Consider the following 17,816-nt stretch of genomic DNA (forward strand, 5'->3'; position numbering starts at 1 on the left):
CCTGAGAGAGGTACACCTTTGGCCATCCACAGGAATGGGTGGAAAACTTCAACCTGAGAGCTCCGACTTTCTGTAACCTTCTTCTTCTCTGTGTCTGTGCTTTGTGGATCACAAAGGTTCAGGTGCGGCGAATAGAGCCCCCTAACATGTTAATGATGGTGGAATATTTCACTCCGAGTTTGTCAGTTTTATCCCCCATTAGCAGGCAGGAATGTCCTCTCCTCTTCTCCGCTCTGAGGCGATTGGTTCTCGTCTTCGGCTATTTACACATCACAGACAGCACATCTATTTAGGAAACAGCAGAGATAACGTCCGAGACATAATATGGGTGAATCAATAAAAATCTGTATATTCTGCCGTGTGTAATCTTTTCATAAACACAGACTGCAGCGGCGTGGTTGAGTTTCCTTTTGCGGATATTTCTTCACTAAGCTTCAGTGAAACAATCAGGTGAGCATTTTTGGTTTTAATCAGCTCCGGTGTGGATCAGTTGCAAGCTTGAGAAGAAAAAGATTAGATCATATAACATTGATTTGTGGTGCTTTTAATGTAGCAAGGGAACAACAAATATGTTATTTGTGGGTTTTTTAATATATATTTAAAAAAGAAACTTGTTGAAATTCCGGCTTTACATTAATACATACTGATGGCTAACTGTGTAACAATAAAAATAACTAGATGGTCTTCATTTAGTGAGTAAAAACCAGGAGTAAACTATGTAATGAAAGACTCTTCAAGTTTTGCCCCGTCTTTGAGGTCTTAAATCAATTTAAAATGTGGAATAAAAAAACAAAAAAAACAAACCAAAATCCTTTCTTTAACTTCTGACTATTACATAAAAAAAAAAACTAGGAGTAAAACATCTTGTTTCATTCACAGAATGAAAATGCACTTATAAAATTCACAAATTGCTGATTTCTACGTACAAGTGTGTATATGAGACACAATCTGCAGACTTCACCCTCTTTATCACAAAGCACAACTTGGCTGCACATTAGGCTTCTGATTGGGCTGAAATACTCACTGGGCATTACTGAATAAATGGTGAAATATGAAGTCTGATCCAAACCATATGTGTGCAGAGCTGCAGAAGGTATTCTGGGGGATTCTTACACAGATCCTCAGGTTTACACTCAACCATCAGAGGAGAGTGTATAATACTATCCAGAGCTCTTCGATATCTGCAGCCAGCGAAGCAGAAACAGCTTTACGTGCCTGACTGCAGAGGCTCTTCAAATATGGAGTGTAAAAACAACACCGCTGGGGCAAACCGTTGTGCCGCTGTCAGGCATCCTAGCGTTTGGCTCTTTTGGAAGGGGGCTCCTCTGATTTCTGTCCTCCCCGCGTTCGCACAGCAGGAGGGCTGGTCTCCCGCTTACGGCCCCCTTTCGCTGCAGCTGCTGCCGCCTGGCCCCTCGTCCCGCTGCGGGAGGGAAACAAGGAGCAAGTGTCAATCCATTTGTTCAAGAGTCGTGTTCATGTTAAATATACGGTTATTTGGGGAAAGTAATGCAATAACTAATACGTGTAGAAACAGTGGAGCTTGTTCACATAATCTCTGGATTTGAAAAACGGTGCTGGAGACAGAGTTGAAAATAGAAGGGGAAAAAAAAGCCAGCTAGAATTTAACAAAGAGGAAAGTATTGTTTCCTTAAAAAAAATAAGTATGGAGAATAAGTAGAGAGAGAGAGGGGGGTCTTCGTTCTGTATCCATAAACTCTAGAGTCTAGAAGTTTAAAATAGAAACAAGACTTGAAGTCCTTATTTTGGGGCCTACTAGATTAATTTTATTTTGAAGGAATCAAAAAAGTGTACAAGCTAAAGTTAAACGCAGGCTGGTTTAGACACCATAGATGCTGAGAAACAGTTTTTAAATTATTGTCTTAAAACTAAATTTTGATAAAGTATTAAATGTACTACTTTGTAATAAAGAAAAATAAAAAATATATATTCAACTGTTTTTTTCCACCAATGAGCGATTTTAGTTGTACAAAGTTTAAGTTTTATTTTAAATTCATAATCTAGAGATAAAATAATTAGCTGATCTAAAAATTTAGTGATTAAAAAAAAATTTAAATAATTTTCTTTTTCCACCAAAAACCCACATTTCTTACTCCTAATGTAGCTAATTTAGTTAAATGATTATTTGCCCTTCTTGTTTGTTTATGTTAGTGGTATTGGGACACCTTTGAATTATAAATTAAAAAATAAATAAATAGAAATCACACAAGGTGAAGCACTGCAAGCAAAAATGTGTTTTTCTTTGAATCTCTGGTCAGTTTTTGATATTTTTCGCTATGTTGTTTCCTTGGAAGTTAACGGTCAAAATACAGATTCTGTTGTGTCTGTTTGCCATTTCTACAAATCTAAGCATATGTCATTAAAAATGAGTCATACTTATAATTTGGTGACTATTTTTAACTAGTAGCCAAAATATCTAACGCTTTCAAGTAAATACTACTTTCCATTAAATAAGCGACGACTACGATACAAACATTTACCGAATTTTCCAATTTATAATCTGGATTTTTATTTATTTATTTATTTTTTACACAAAGGTCATCTTGGAACATTTTATTCCGCAAAACAAGAAAAAATAAAAATAAATCAGACTTTTTGTGGCTGCTGATCCTACGTTTAGATTAAGAAGAGATTCAAAATCCCTGCCTTAAAAACCATCAACGACAATTTACAAAAAAAAAGAAGAAGAATTTGCATCTGGTTTTATGCAGTTTCAGATTTCTATTCTGGAAAAGCACACGTTTACATAAATAATGGCTCATTTGCAAATTTAAACAAAAGATTTCAGCGCAACCGTTACACTATTTACATGAAGAGGCCAAATGACCCAAATTAGTATCATCATCATCATATTAATCAATTACATACTGAAGTCCTATTGCCGCTGTTTGATTTACCTTTCTTAAACACAGCTCAGGTTCTACAGAAGACTTATTTTTATTTTAGGAGCTAATAAGTGAAAAACATCTTGAAATTCCAGGAAATCTTTTGGCAAAATGTTTTCTTTCACAGAGCAGCGACTGAGCTCGCTCGTGCTGCTGAAGCTCACCGTGTGCCAGCTGCGGTCTCCTCTTTACCGTTCTGTCTGCTTGCCCGGGTGGATGGTTTACTTGGCTTGTTTCTGGGGAACAGTAAAAAGAAAAATACAAAACAACAGTTGTTGCTTTAGTACTAAATCGCCCTTGATTTTATTTAATATGATTTGACAGCGACGATGCCTTCGAGGTGCAAATATTCAGCTCCAAAACAATCAAACACTCATTCGTTAACACTGGAGAAACTTTGCAGTTTCACAGTTCAGGTGAATTTTATTGCTCAGCATTCAATAAAAAAATATGTTGTTTTAACCCATCTGCAGGTTTTTGGCAATTTCTCTGTTTTGGTGTTACTGGAAATCTGAAATTTGAACCATCAGATAACGTTTAAATTACCTTTCAGCTTCCCGGCGAGAAGCCAACCGTGTTGTGGCTCTAGTTGCAGTTTCTTTTTCTTCCTCTCCTTCTTTCTCACCTTCATCTTCCTCCTCTTCCTCCTCATTCTGCTCACTGTCCTTCTCCTCTGCTTTTTTGACCTTTTTATCTGAGGGAAAGATGACAAAGTGTTGCAGGAGTTATTGGTTAAATATATAAAAGGTCTGTCAGATGGAGCTATAGAATCACTGAAGCACTCATCCACAGCAAATAATCTTATATCCTACCATCGTGTTAGCTTCACATTGACTGCTACAGCCTGTTGACTCCATTTTAATCACATTTTACCTGAATCCTCTGTAGCTGCTGCCTTTGATGGCCGTCCCCTCCGACCAGTCCGCTTTGGAGTCGTCTCTTGGTCCTCTTGCTGTTGCTCTTCCCCGCCCTTGGAAGAGTTTAAAAAGGTCAGTGAACATACACTGGGAACTGTGACTGAGGTAAAAAGTCCTTACACAAACATCAGCCTCATTATAAAAAGTAAAGTATGCAGATACATCATTTTTAAACATACGTCTTGTGTCTTCTTCTCGCTGCAGCTCTGCTCTTTTACATCCTCGTGAGCCTCTGACTGACTCGCAGAAGGGGAACAGTCTGAAAAAAATAAATAAACCTGAGATACAAAGACTGCAAACTCACAACTGAAGATGTTTTTAAAACACATGAACCACTGTGGTAATTACACAGCTAGCCTGAGTGCTGTCTCACCACTGTCTTTATCAGGCTGTCGCTCATTTTGTTCCTGTCCACTGTTGTCCTGCACCACCTCCTCCGGAGCTCGAGCTTCCTGCAGGACAAAACAAGAAGAAATTCAGATGGAGGGTGCTGAATGCGTACTGGAAGGAGAGCAGTTACAGATAAAGAAATCTCACCTCCACACATTCACACACCTCCATTTCCTCCGATTCTTTGGTCTCCACTGTTTGTTCACCTGCAATGATGATTAATCAAAACATTTAATTTTTTTTAAGTATCTTAAAGCTCACTTATTTCCAGACTTTCTTTAAGCCGCTAGTTTTCAAACCTTTCCTTCATGGCCCAATTCAGAAACCAGATAAGTTCACACCAAACATTTACTATCAATCATTCACAGTACAAAGTCAAGTTACATTTAAATTACTTAAAGTTCCTGTTTGTTTTTCCCTTGTCAAAAAAACCAAACAAGCTCATATTCATCGACACACTTGCATAATTTGAAAATTCTTAATATGAGAAGCTGTTGAGGTTTGGCCCACTTGTTATCGATATAACATTTAAAAACCAGACTCACTGGTGTCAGCAGGATCGCTGCATTTGGCACTTGCTGCTCCTTCGCCGTCCTCTGGAACAGACGGCAGCAGACTGACCTCACTTTTGATTGGTTCATTTTTCTCTTCAGTTCTCTAAGAAAACAACAACAAAAGAAACACTTAATGTACTCACTCTTACAAGGATAAAACATCAAAGTAAACCAACAATGTCACATGAGAAACAAAGGCAAAGAAGCTGTAACGACACGTGTTATTAAATATTACGGACATGCTGAGATTTTCTTAACACACCTCTTCCACTGCTTCCGTCTCTGCAACTTTCTCCGATGAGGTTTGTTCGGGACTTTCAACAACTTTATTTTCGTCTTCTTTCTGCTTATCTGAGGTTCAAAAAAAAGATGTATTTTATAAAAAAAAAAAAGAGCAAAACTCAAAGAAAAAAAAAAAACTAACAGCTTGTGTTGTACATTATTTTATACTCAGCAACCACTTTATAGTGCAAAAAACTACAATCTAGAGAAAAAACAAATCTTATACTTATTCAACATGTTGTTAAAGGGAACCTACTACGCTCATTTCCTATTAGGCTGCACATTTTTTTATCACTGAACTCTTCTAAGTTAGATTGGCACAAATCACAGTACTGAATAAACATTATTTCTCTTATACTAGGAGCAGGCGCTCGGTTCATTTGCCTGAATCAAGTCATTTCACTTCTCCTGCCGCTCGCTTTTAAGCCTGTTTTCTTCTTCTCAGCAGGAAAAAGAATAACAGATCCCAGTACCCAAGAAGCTAAAGAAGCATTAATTATCTAATAACACAAATAATATATTCATTTAAAGAAGCAGATATAGCCCTCCATAAAGTGCATCAGCTTTTTCGCCTGTGTTCAGTTTGTGTGTCCAAAGCCAAATCCATTTCTACATAATACAACTGTTCTTCTTATTTTCAGGTCATTTCCTTTTCGCACATTAACAGTGAACACTAATTTAAAGTGAGCAGCTTACCAGCTGCGGCTTCTTTGGGTGCTGATCGTCTCCGCCTGCGGCTCGGAGTCTCCTCCAACTTCTCCACTTGTGTTGGTTCGTCTTTCGTCTCCTCCTCTGTGGGTTTGGACGATCGTCCCCTGCGAGGGGTTTTTACCTCCACTGGCTTGTCCTGCTCAGCGTCCCGGAGATAAAAATAACAGCAAACGTGTATTTTTAAACACAAGCAGAGATTGTTTTTGTATTCTTAACAGTATTTGTGATAAAGGTGAAGTGAATGAAGCGTTATTTACCTCAGCAGGCAGCTGCTCATTCGCCTCCTCACCTGATGTGTTAAAGAAACAGAGTCAATGCATTAGTTAACTAGACTCTACCTGGTGAAGGACACTTTTCAGTGGTCATAACTGGTTAACATGTTGTTTACTGACTTTATTGGAAGGGTTGTGATGAAGCCATTGTCTTCAGCTAACCAATTAATAAAAATCATTTTTTACCAATCACCCTTTTGTCTTTTAATTTCTTTGTATTTTGAAATTAGGTGAAGAAATAAATCTCAGCTGCCATACCAGACTCTTTCTCTGCTGCAGCTTTCTGATTGGACAGCTTTCGTTTCCGCCTTCCTCTTCCCTCCGTTTTCTCCTCCTACAGAACAGAAAAGTGTTTGCATGCAGACTATTGTTCTATATTTCTGCACATCCATTTGAATGAATTAAAAAAAAAAAAAAAAAAACTTCTGAGAGTTACCTTTTCTGAGAGATCTGAGCCTTTCTCATCATCTTGGCTATCTGCGCTGGAGACATTACCTGGAAATTTCAAACAAGCAGGACCAGCTGAGACTAACTGTAAAAGGACCAGCTGACAAGTACCGAGCATGTAGAAACAAAATGTAATCCTCTTAAAAGCATTACTCTGGCAACATGTTTCAAACCAGATACAGCAGTGTAAACTCAACAAGTGTGAGTAATTTTCCAAAGGAGCCACTTGACTCACTGATTTGTTTGACTAGCTTAGACTCAGATTCTCTGGCCTCCTCAGTCTTGTCTGGGACACTGGTTTCCATCTAAACCAAACAGGAGAAACTGATCAGATTAAACAGTTAAGGATGAGTAACATGTAAGTGAGCAGGGGTAAAAGCTAAACACTTACAGTCTGTGGATCGCTTTTCTCTGCTGAGACATTTCCTTCCTCCACTGACTTACTCTCAGCTTCACCTAGTGGTGAAAACAAGGAGGTTAAAACGGCGGCCTTTGAAAGTGTTTTTATGAATTTATCTGAAATATTCACCATCTGCAGACAAACTTACTGTTAATTATGTCCGTCTTGGTCCCATCCTCGTCACCTGCCGCCTCCTCTGCCTGTTGTTGAAATAAGATGACTGAGTTTGAGTTGTAAAAAACATACAAATACAAACAAATGTATGAAAATAAACAGTTCTAATTTGTTTCAGGGTATTGTGGATCACTACTCACCTCGAGGTTTTCCTTTGTGACGACATCATCTGGCTCTGGTTGTTCTTTATGATGAGATGTAGTTATTTGTCAGTCAAACACACCATTGTATTTTTCTCTGCAGTAACTTATTTCAGCGCTCACCTTGTTCACCAGGAGTTTCAGTAAATTCTTCAGTGGTGTTGGGAACACCAGCCACCGTGTTTTCCTCTGTGCTTCCTGTGGGCTGTTCGGTTTCACACACAGCAACAGCAGCTGGAAAATGTATTATGTTAATATAAAGCTATGACACTGATGTAAAAGGAAATAAGTTACCGCTGTATTATCACGAGAAAAGAAAAAGATGTGAGGTCTGTGTTCAAACTGTTCACTCTCTCTCCCACTGAGACAGTGGGTATTTGCAAAATAATGGACTCAGTAGCTACTGAGGTATTTTGCACAACGTTTGGATGTAATGTTACTAATTTTACATGACCAAATAACAGAACCCTGGCCAGTGCATTTGGATAAACACATATGCAAACACGTGCAATTGCAAATACTTCAGCTGAACTCTATCCACCTACACGAGGATGAATGGGACTGTCACTACTAGTACCAACAGCAGTAACCATTACATTTGAACCCAAACATGATCTTTTTCTAACCATAGCCATATGATTTTTAAAGCCTTAACTTAAACAACTAATGTATTTACAATGAATAACTCCTTTAAAAATAAAATATTAAAAACAAATGATGTGGAAAAATCTGTAACATGTGTCACTGGAACTTTTTTGAATTTTTTTTCCAAACCACCAACTCCTCTAACTCCCAAAATGCAGATTTCCTGGAAAATATTGATTTTGTGTATATGAATGCCAATCAATACACATGAGAAAAGAAATGTGAAAAATCATGTTCGGGGACACTATTGATGCTATTCGGAAATCATCAAACAGTCTCTGACCTGCTGAGCTGCCAGGAGACTAATCACTAATCTTTCAAGTCATTCAAAACCATTAAAACTTAATGAATTGCTAAACAAGCAGCTAAATTATTAAATATGCTTCTGGTTTGGATTTCGGGGAGACATCTATACATTAAGTCTATCTCTAACGGATTTATTTTCTGACCATACACATACATCACCTCTGACGTACTCAGTGCACTACAAATGGCTCCCCGCTACACTGTGCACTACAGAGTGAGCGATTCAACAGCTGGAACTCAGCTATGCAGATCTGGATTTAATGAACATGACAGATCAGAAAGTATACCCTCTTCAGGTGGTACTGCTGGTTTCTCATCCGACTGCATTTCAGGAAATATTTCAGTATTTTCAGCTTCTTTTGAAGGAATTTCATCTGCAGTAGCTTCATCCTCCTATGATAGAGAAAACATCAGACAATAGAAACTCAGAAAATACCACTGACAAAATATTCAGATTAAGTATAAGTATAGTTAAACTACATATTTTTGATTTGTTGGAGCTGTGACATTTACCTTTAGAGCCAAAGTCTTAGAGGTTTCAACATCTGAAATGACCATGTTTACCTCTGTGCTTTCTGACTCATCTGTAAAGAGACACATGTTTAGCTCTGGTTTATTCTTACTTGTTTTACAGCCAATAATACACAATGGCACAAACCTGCAATGTCTGATTTTACATCAGCAAGCTCATCGGGTTCTTGAGATGCAACTGGTGATGGCTCAGCAGCCGGGGACTCAGTTTCAGCAGCCGGGGACTCAGTTTCAGCAGCCGGGGACTCAGTTTCAGCAGCCGGGGACTCAGTTTCAGCAGCCGGGGACTCAGTTTCAGCAGCCGGGGACTCAGTTTCAGCAGCCGGGGACTCAGTTTCAGCAGCCGGGGACTCAGTTTCAGCAGCCGGGGACTCAGTTTCAGCAGCCGGGGACTCAGTTTCAGCAGCCGGGGACTCAGTTTCAGCAGCCGGGGACTCAGTTTCAGCAGCCGGGGACTCAGTTTCAGCAGCCGGGGACTCAGTTTCAGCAGCCGGGGACTCAGTTTCAGCAGCCGGGGACTCAGTTTCAGCAGCCGGGGACTCAGTTTCAGCAGCCGGGGACTCAGTTTCAGCAGCCGGGGACTCAGTTTCAGCAGCCGGGGACTCAGTTTCAGCAGCCGGGGACTCAGTTTCAGCAGCCGGGGACTCAGTTTCAGCAGCCGGGGACTCAGTTTCAGCAGCCGGGGACTCAGTTTCAGCAGCCGGGGACTCAGTTTCAGCAGCCGGGGACTCAGTTTCAGCAGCTGGGGACTCAGTTTCAGCAGCCGGGGACTCAGTTTCAGCAGCCGGGGACTCAGTTTCAGCAGCCGGGGACTCAGTTTCAGCAGCCGGGGACTCAGTTTCAGCAGCCGGGGACTCAGTTTCAGCAGCCGTGTGCACTTCCATAGGAGGAAGCTGCTCCTCTTCAGCTGTAGTTGTCTCCATTGGTTGTGGGGCGGGCGGATTGACCGCCGACTCTTCTCTTGCTTCTTGGCACAGTAAGCTGGTGGACACTGTGCTGTCGGGATCCATGGAGAGCAGAGTCAGAGCTGCCTCTTTCATCTTCATATCAGCATCCTGAAGCTCCATCTCGGATGTCACATCCTCTCGGGTGTTCTCAGGTGGAAGTCTCGCCTCTGCTGACGTGCAGACGTCCATAAGAGTCAGCAGGGCGTCGGCCTCTGCAGGCACAGCTGGCATCTCGCACAGGCGTGACTCTGTCTCTCCCTCGGGCGGCTCGGGGGTGATGTCGCTCAAGGCGTCACAGGTATCGTCTGAGAACAACGTGGTGACGGTGGTGGTGACGGGATCGGAGTCTGTGCTTGTGTCTTGGAGAAGAGGTCGTTTCTTTGGCAGATCATCCGTCTCAAGACTCAGAGAGGAAACCGAAGGGGATTTATCCAACTTTTCCAGTTTCTCCTCTCTTGGTGCTTTCTCTTCTTGACTCTCATCTTTCTTTTCTGAAACTTTATCCTTCTTCTCCAGCTTTTTCTTTGCACTTTTACTGTCAGATCTCTCCTGTGAAGATTCTTCAGAGACTTTGCTCTGGTCTTTTGCATTTCCCTCTTTCTTCTTCTCTTTTGTTGCTTCAGGTTTGCTGACGCATGAAATTCCTGCACTTTTGACATCCGGACTGTGAACTCTCTTCTCCGTCTTTGGCAGCACTGGAGTCTTCGCCTCCTCTTTGGATTTTGATTTTGATTTTTCTAAAATTCTTCCTTTTTCCGATGATTTGACCCTTTTTGGATCTTTGTCACTTTCCGAGCTTGACCTGTGTAATTTCTGTCCATCTTGATCTGCTTTTGTTTTTTCCTTCTCGCTGTCTTTACTGTCAGTTTTAGATTTGAGTTTATCTCCAGGCCTGTCCTCACTGTGGCTCTTTGGCTTTTTCATGACGTCCTTGGAGTGTTTATCTTTCTTCTTGCTGCTGTTTGACTCAGGCTCCATGTCGGATCGATCCTCAGAGGAACCTGCAGAATCAGGGCGAAGCAGCTGCTTGAAATCACTTTTAACCGAGGTTCTCTCCCCTTTGGCCTTTTCCTTTTCTTTGATCTTATCTTTGTCCTTATTCTTGTCCTTCTCCGTTTTGATAGCCTCCACAGATGAAGTCTTCACCTTCTTTGGATCTTTAGAACCTCCGTCTTCAGAAACATTTTCAGACACCTTGCCTTCTTTTGTACTTCCTGTGATCTTCTTCTCACTTTTGATCTTGGGCTTCTTCTCAGCTTTCTCTTCAGAGGATACTTTAACAGCACTGCCTTCCTTCTGCTGAGATTCATCCGCCTGATGTTCAGATTTTTTCTCCTGCTTCTGTTTGAGCTTGGCACGTTCATCGGACAAGCTGCGTTCTTTCTCTTTGCGTTCTTTGGAGTGAAGCTCTTTGTGAGACAGACGGTCAAATTTTCCAACCGATCGTTGTCTGAGAGCCTCTTGGGAGCCTAGCTCCAGCTCCAAGATGAAGGAGTGTGTCCTTCCTTTGTCAGCTATCTTCTTTGCATCGCTGGAATCTTCTGAGATGCTGCCGCTTGTCCCTCTGTATCGCTCATCAGAATATGAAGGTTCGGACAGATTTTTCATCAGCTTATGTTGTGGTGTCTTTGAGGTGGTAGATTTCACTTCCTATTTTCAAAAATAAATGAAAAACACAGAGTTACAACTCATGATGAAAACCTGATGCCTGAAATCTGTTTCATCAACGTTAGCTTTTACATACCGTTTTCTTTACAGCGTCTCTCGTGTCTCCTTTCTTTTTGCCTGAAACATCTCCCTCTTTCCTTAAAAAGTAAAATTAATATGTTCATTTTTACGGTGTATATTAAGAAAAAAAAAAAAGCATCTACTGTACAAATTGTGTCCAAGCCTTTACACACCTTGAGTCTAGTTTTCTCTTCCTGTTGAGAGCCATTTTTTTCTCCAGAACTTTCCTCTCTTTGCGGGCTTCTTTGGCTCCGGGGCCTTCGAGGGCAGCGGAGTCGCTGCTCTTTTGTTTTTTGTTATCTGTGGAAGACATTGAGCCTTTTACGTCATGCAGATGTTACAAGTACACAAAGTTATTTCCAGGAGAAAATAAAGGACAAATATGCAACCTGGCCAAGGGAATACAATTTACGGAGTTTGTGATGTGAAGTTTGAACTAAATATGAGTATAAATTTTCTATTTTTGGACAACATCCAGACAACTCGACTGAAAGAAAAAAAAAAAAATGAAAAAAAAAAAAAAAAAACATGTGATCATCCCAAATAGATCAAAGGAAAACACAAAATTTGTAGGCACAAACAACTCTTTATTAAACTAATCTTTTAGGGGGGGGGGGTTGTGCTGTAAAAATGTAGCACGTCCCAAGTGTTATGTACACACAAAATGGTTTTCTCAGGACTCCATGCTGTCCTATAAATAGTTAAGTAGACCCTGTCATTCAGTAGCTTGTAGAACCACCTTTAGCAGCAATAAGTTGATATTCTAATTTTTGGAAGACTTTATCAGTCTCACATTTATCAATTTTATTTATATAGCACTTTATACTGTACGGTAGAAACCCTACTGTATTATTCTAGAGGAATGCTGTCTCACTGTTCTCTGCAGCATTGCTTCAGTTCATTGCGGTTTGCAGGCATTCATTCAGATCCCGCCACAGTCTTCCAGTGAGGCTCAAGTTTGCACTTTGACATTGCAACCTTGATTCTTTTCCAGTCATTCTTTTTTAGATTTGCTGCGGTGATTAGGATCATTGTCCTGTTGCATGAAATAGTGTCAGCTAAGTTTCAGCTGTCGGACAGATGGCCTAACATTTTAAATCTTGAACACTTTGGTATACAGAGGAGTTCATGCTGAACTCAATGACTGCAAGGCAGCCCAAATCGTCACCTCTCCATCGCCTTGTTTGACAGCTAATATGATGCATTTAGTTTTTGCAGGAATGGCACAATGCATTAGGGCTGAACACCTCCACCTCAGTCTTGTGGTTTAGGGGCAAGAGGCTTTCTCTTGAAAACCGTTCCTCCACAAGAGCCAAACTTGTGCAGCCTTTTTCTAAATGCACTGTCATTAATTTTAATGTTTAACATGCTAATTGAGGCCCGAAGAGTCTAGTTTTTGCATTTCCTCTGAACTTTGACCGCAGGGTGAAATTCTGGCACTGGCATTGAATCCTCCAGGCCAGCAATTTGGTAAGTCCTCTGCTATTTTATATGTGGGTGGACTCTTTGCAGTCCCGTGAAAGCATGGGGCAGGGAGTATATAACTAAACTAAAACAGTGGAATACACAAGATGAGGAAAATGAAGAAACACTGAAGGCCACAAGTGTGTATGACATAAAAACCTTGCTCTTCAGCCTGTGCTGCTTTCTGTTTGCGCTTCTCTTCCATTCGCTCTCTGTTCTGTTGTCTCTTGAGCAGCCGTTCTTCTTTGTCCTTCGCCTGGAAGGACCCCAGTTTGTTAAATAAATGTACTTAAAAGACAGCAGATGACACCATAAGACATAATGTGTTCAGTCTATAACCGTCCATTGATCTAAGCTTTTCATTTAACTAGAAAAAGTTTTAAATCTCTGCACGTAACATGTTAACATTTAAATAGCTCACCGCAGAACGACGGCGTTCCTCCACAGTGATCTCATCATCTGAGTCGCTATAGTAACGGGAGTAGAGGAAGGGCTTGTGAACATAGGCCTTGCGGCGAGGTTTACGCTCTTTGTCTTCATCTCCTGTGTCGCCAGTGCTGTGTTTTTTTTCTTCCCTCTCACCTTCATCTGGGAGAAAAAGAAGCAAGTACATACAGAAAAAATATTTTAAAATATTTTCAAAGTGCTCCAACTAATGGTGATGTTATTCAAAAATAGAAAGCCTGCTGCCGGCAGAGACCATCAGGTGGAAGCTCGCCCTCTTCAGAAGAATCAGACAGCTGCTGCTCATCTTCACTTTCCCCCTCGAATGAGGACAGGTCGCTGGTGTGGACAGAGCTCACTGTGATGTCACTCAGGCCTTCCAGGTCAGAGTCCTCCAAAGAATACTCTGCAGGAAAAAGGTACTTAGAGATTTTAAACTTCTTTTAAGTGTAAGTGTAAGATAAGATAAGGTAACGAAGTGAAAACCTGAATATCTTTTAAATTCTTCACTTGTCCAAATAAGCACAGAATCATGGCATCATCACATTTTTGTTGTGTAAAGTAAATTTGCATTAAAGCCATGTCCACCATAAGAAAATGCATATAAATCCCTTCCCTGTGACAAATGTACAAAGTAATGTGAAGTAGGGAATGTAAATGCTGTATAGACAATCATACAATACAATAATTATGGTCTTAAAACTGTTTATTAATACTCACAACTGTATATCTATAATCTGCTATAGATTTTCATATTTATAACCATACATATAACCTGTTCATAGCTTGTACATTCACTTCAGTTATAGCCTGTACATACTTATAGTCCTCTGTCAGTGCGCCCCAGGGTGGCTGTGGCTACAATGTAGCTGCCATCACCAATGTGTGAATGTATGGGTGGATGACTGGATGTGTAAAGCGCTTTGGGGTCCTTAGGGACTAGTAAAAGCGCTATACAAATACAGGCCATTTACCATTTATAGTTATAGTATATTCATAACACATCATATTATTGCTAAAGCACTTTCTGGATGGATGCAAACTGCATTTTGTTGCCTTGTACTTGTGACGTGTGCAATGACAATAAAGTTGAATTCTATTCTGTTCTATTCAATTCTATTCTATTCTAATGCTAAATAAATATAAACGTGACACGTTGTGTGTTGTACTAGTTATAACTACATGTGACAAATAAATAAAGAATTGAATTGAAATATAAAAACAAACAAAGGATGCTGCAGCTCACCTTCTTTTATCCTCTCTCTGGCCTTCTGTTTAGCCTTGCTTGTAGATTTCAATAGATCATCATCCTGTTTTTCTTCTGAGGGTTTTCCACTGACTTTGCTTGCTGTTTTATCCTTCTCATCCTCTGTCTGCTCCTGAGCCACAGACTCCTCATCTTCCATTTTCACATCCTCCTTTAACGGCTCTTTTCCCAGTTCCACCTCTTCCTGTGTTTCCTCTGTCTTTACCTCTAATGCCTGAACCTCAGCTGACAGTTTTGCTTCCTCTTCTTCTTCCAGTGGCTTTACCACTTGGTGACTGTCACCTTCCTCAACAATACTCATGTCCTGCTCGCTATCCTCCACCATCACCTGCATGAAGTCATCTGCCGATTGACTTTTACGTGCTTTTTCGGGTGCCGAGCTGGCTCTGACGCTAGCTTCTTGGTTTAGAGAAGTTATAGTGTCCAGGATGGACATGGCGTCGCTGGCAGTGGTAGTTGGAGTCGATGTTGAGGCTGTAAACATGAAATGACACTTGTTCAAATATTAAAATATTTGAGAGTAATCAAAGATATAAATCCACACGTGACATTTGCAAGCTGATAAAAATCATAAAATGTTGTGTACCCTGCTCAGGAATGCTGCTGTCTGGTTTGACCTCTGTTGAAAGCAGAGGGGCTGGTGGCTCCTCAGAGCAGCTGCCAGGGGACAGAAATTCACGGACAACCCTCTCCACCTGCGGCCTAAAGATATGGTTGATTTTAGGATCCACCACCTGGGCCACAATCCTGTCCACTCCCTGCTCCAGCATCCCAGATCTAAGAGACACAGATTGCGGTAAGTTTAGTTAATGTCGACAAGCCAGAACGAGAAGGAATACTATGTCTCACTTACTGCAGGACAAGCTGTCTGATGTTGTTTCTCAGTTGGTTTTTGTTCAAATGAGGGCTCCATGTGTGATTGGAGAGGTGATTGGAGACAAAGTTGTCCACTCGTTGTTTCAGATTCAAGTAGGCTGGCTGTAAAAGATTTGAATGTTTCCATTACAAATATCACTCCCAGGCACACAAAGGAGAACATCACTGCAAATGGACATTACATGCTGAAATGAGACTTCAGACCTGACTAAAAACAGTTGAAATTGATAGGTTTTTAGGAATGGCTTGGAGATGAACAAAAAAAGCAGGAGTCCTGAGCTGGAGGTGGCAGAACCGTAGATGGGAGTGACAAGGACGGACAAGCAGAAATGAGTATATTAGAGAGATATTTCAGGTTGAGTGTATTGGAGAGAAAGTTACAGAGATGGTTTGGACATGCACAGAGGGATAGTGGATACACTGGACAAAGGATGTTGAATTTTTAACTGCCAGGCAGGGGGGGAAAGGAGAAACCACAGAGAAGTTTAATGGATGTAGCGAAAGTGGACATACAGTAGTACACACATTTAGTAGCCTCAATTAAAAGGTAGCTTCTGTAGCCAAGCTGAGACCCCAGTGTCAAAACAGCTTCAACAAAAATACAGATAACGCACAACAGATAGTCCCCTAAACTGAATTTTACACTCATTAAGTAAAACACCGTCAAATAATGTGTTATGAGCATGCTTTTAGTGCTTACCTTTGTGTCAACGTCTGCCAAACAGTCCCTCCGGAACTGGTCAAAGAGTCCCTGGGTTTTTAAATGATTTACGATCATTGAGACCAGCTGCGGATCTCCCGGTGGTAAACCAGCCATGTCTCAATTTAGTTGGCTTAGAATTTGGTGACTAAAAGCGATAAGGCTGTCAATACATCAGGTAAATTCCGATCACAGAGCACCAGCCTTCTGTTTATGGTTTGTGAAGTTCGAAGCAAGGGTGACCCGGAAACACCGCCTGTCCTGTCAAAAGAAAACCTTAGCCGCTTCAGTTGAACCGGAAGAGTTATGAAAGCATTCTTCTATATCAAAATAAAAGCGCCACGGTTAAAAAAAATAGACATTAGGCGAATTAGTTATTATTTTAGCCAGGTTTAAAATCTCGAGTTCTCAGTTTTTCATGAACCTTGTAATATTTAGCGGGGCATACAGCTACTGAAATGTATTGAGCTAACTCTTGGTTATCTGACATGTTTTGTGCATCTCTGCCGATATAACTAGGCACTGAACACTTTGTGTGGCACTGTCTAGCGGTTTGAAACTGCAAGGTGTATTCAAACCCAGACGTTTTGCAGGTTATATGTGTAATTTGTGATTCCGAGTGACAAATATAGCAACGAAACTGATGGTTTCCAAACATAATAATTTCTGCGGTAACGGTTAACTATCAGTGAGATTATTTTGTGTTACTTTTAATTAACATTTGCAGTTTAAGTTAGAGCGCTCATTTTACAAAATTTGACACACGAGAGAAAAAAAAATTAAAGTCCAGCTGTTATTGCGGACTGTTCTTTCGAAGTGAGAGAATTGTGTGAGAGCAAAAGTAATGGCAGCGGTGGGATTCGAACCCACGCCCCCGAAGAGACTGGAGCCTTAATCCAGCGCCTTAGACCGCTCGGCCACGCTACCGTGTGAATTTAGGTTTTGAAATTAGCATATACCTACGACAATACTACTGAAATTAACTATTTTTTAACCATTTTTTCTTCTGCCGTTTCATTCTTCTTAGGACAGGCTGGAATACTCCTTTTAGGATTTTAACCATTTTTGTATATTATATTGGTACTGATAGCTACCTCATTTTCTGCAATTTGGTAATGCACTTGAACATTTTACAGGGAAAAGGACAAATCAGATATGTTAAGTGTTTTCTCCAACTCATTTCATTTTTTAAACATAAGTTGATGCCTGCAAAACATTCAAAAGGAGCTGGGGCAGAGGCAAAATAACCCTTTAAACCAGGGGTCCCCAATACCAGTCCATGAGGTCCGGTGTCCCTGCTGGTTTTAGATCTCACCCTGGGTCAACACACCTGAATCACATAATTAGTTTATTACCAGGCCTCTGGAGAACTTCAAGAGATGTTAAGGTAATTTATCCATTTAAATCAGCTGTGATGGATCAAGGACACATTTAAAACCTGCAGGGACATCGGCCCTCGTGGACTTGGATTGGGGACCCCTGCTTTAAATGTAGTAACAAGTAACAATCTGTAACATTCTCAATTAGCAAGTTAATCTAGAACAGGTGTGGGTATCAAGATTGGGTATTAAATGGGTATGCACCAGAAGTTCAGCCTTTATAAGAAAAGATGGGTTGTGTTTCACCACTGTGATATTGTGAGAAAATAAATCAATCTTTCACCATAAAAACAATGTTTCTTAGTGCAAGGTAACATTGTGTGGGAGACCTGAGAA

General features: G+C 40.7%; 1 protein-coding gene across 2 annotated transcripts; it reads right to left on the reverse strand.

Annotated features, from left to right (window-relative positions):
- Positions 1-572: 572 nt before the first annotated feature.
- Positions 573-16,374, reverse strand: bod1l1 (biorientation of chromosomes in cell division 1-like 1). 2 transcript variants are annotated; one of them, XM_082554042.1, is made up of 30 exons: positions 16,102-16,374; positions 15,379-15,503; positions 15,112-15,302; positions 14,505-14,999; positions 13,515-13,664; positions 13,236-13,402; positions 12,974-13,070; positions 11,524-11,650; positions 11,367-11,427; positions 8,803-11,272; positions 8,658-8,728; positions 8,432-8,537; positions 7,317-7,427; positions 7,194-7,237; positions 7,028-7,079; positions 6,871-6,935; positions 6,715-6,784; positions 6,469-6,527; positions 6,291-6,366; positions 6,018-6,049; positions 5,746-5,896; positions 5,030-5,118; positions 4,759-4,870; positions 4,379-4,419; positions 4,197-4,275; positions 4,003-4,082; positions 3,780-3,876; positions 3,453-3,600; positions 3,071-3,142; positions 573-1,423 (listed from the first exon to the last, which is right to left on the reverse strand). In XM_082554042.1, exons 1-30 carry the CDS (start codon positions 16,216-16,218, stop codon positions 1,294-1,296), a joined length of 5,685 nt encoding a protein of 1,894 aa, XP_082410168.1. In that variant the 5' UTR covers positions 16,219-16,374; the 3' UTR covers positions 573-1,293. The 2 variants fall into 2 exon arrangements, with proteins under 2 accessions (XP_082410168.1, XP_082410167.1); XM_082554041.1 differs by having other exon boundaries at positions 4,361-4,419.
- Between the last annotated feature and the right edge of the window lie 1,442 nt (positions 16,375-17,816).

Source organism: Aulonocara stuartgranti (genome assembly GCF_965226115.1).
Source record: "Aulonocara stuartgranti genome assembly, chromosome: 2".
Lineage (NCBI taxonomy): Eukaryota > Metazoa > Chordata > Actinopteri > Cichliformes > Cichlidae > Aulonocara > Aulonocara stuartgranti.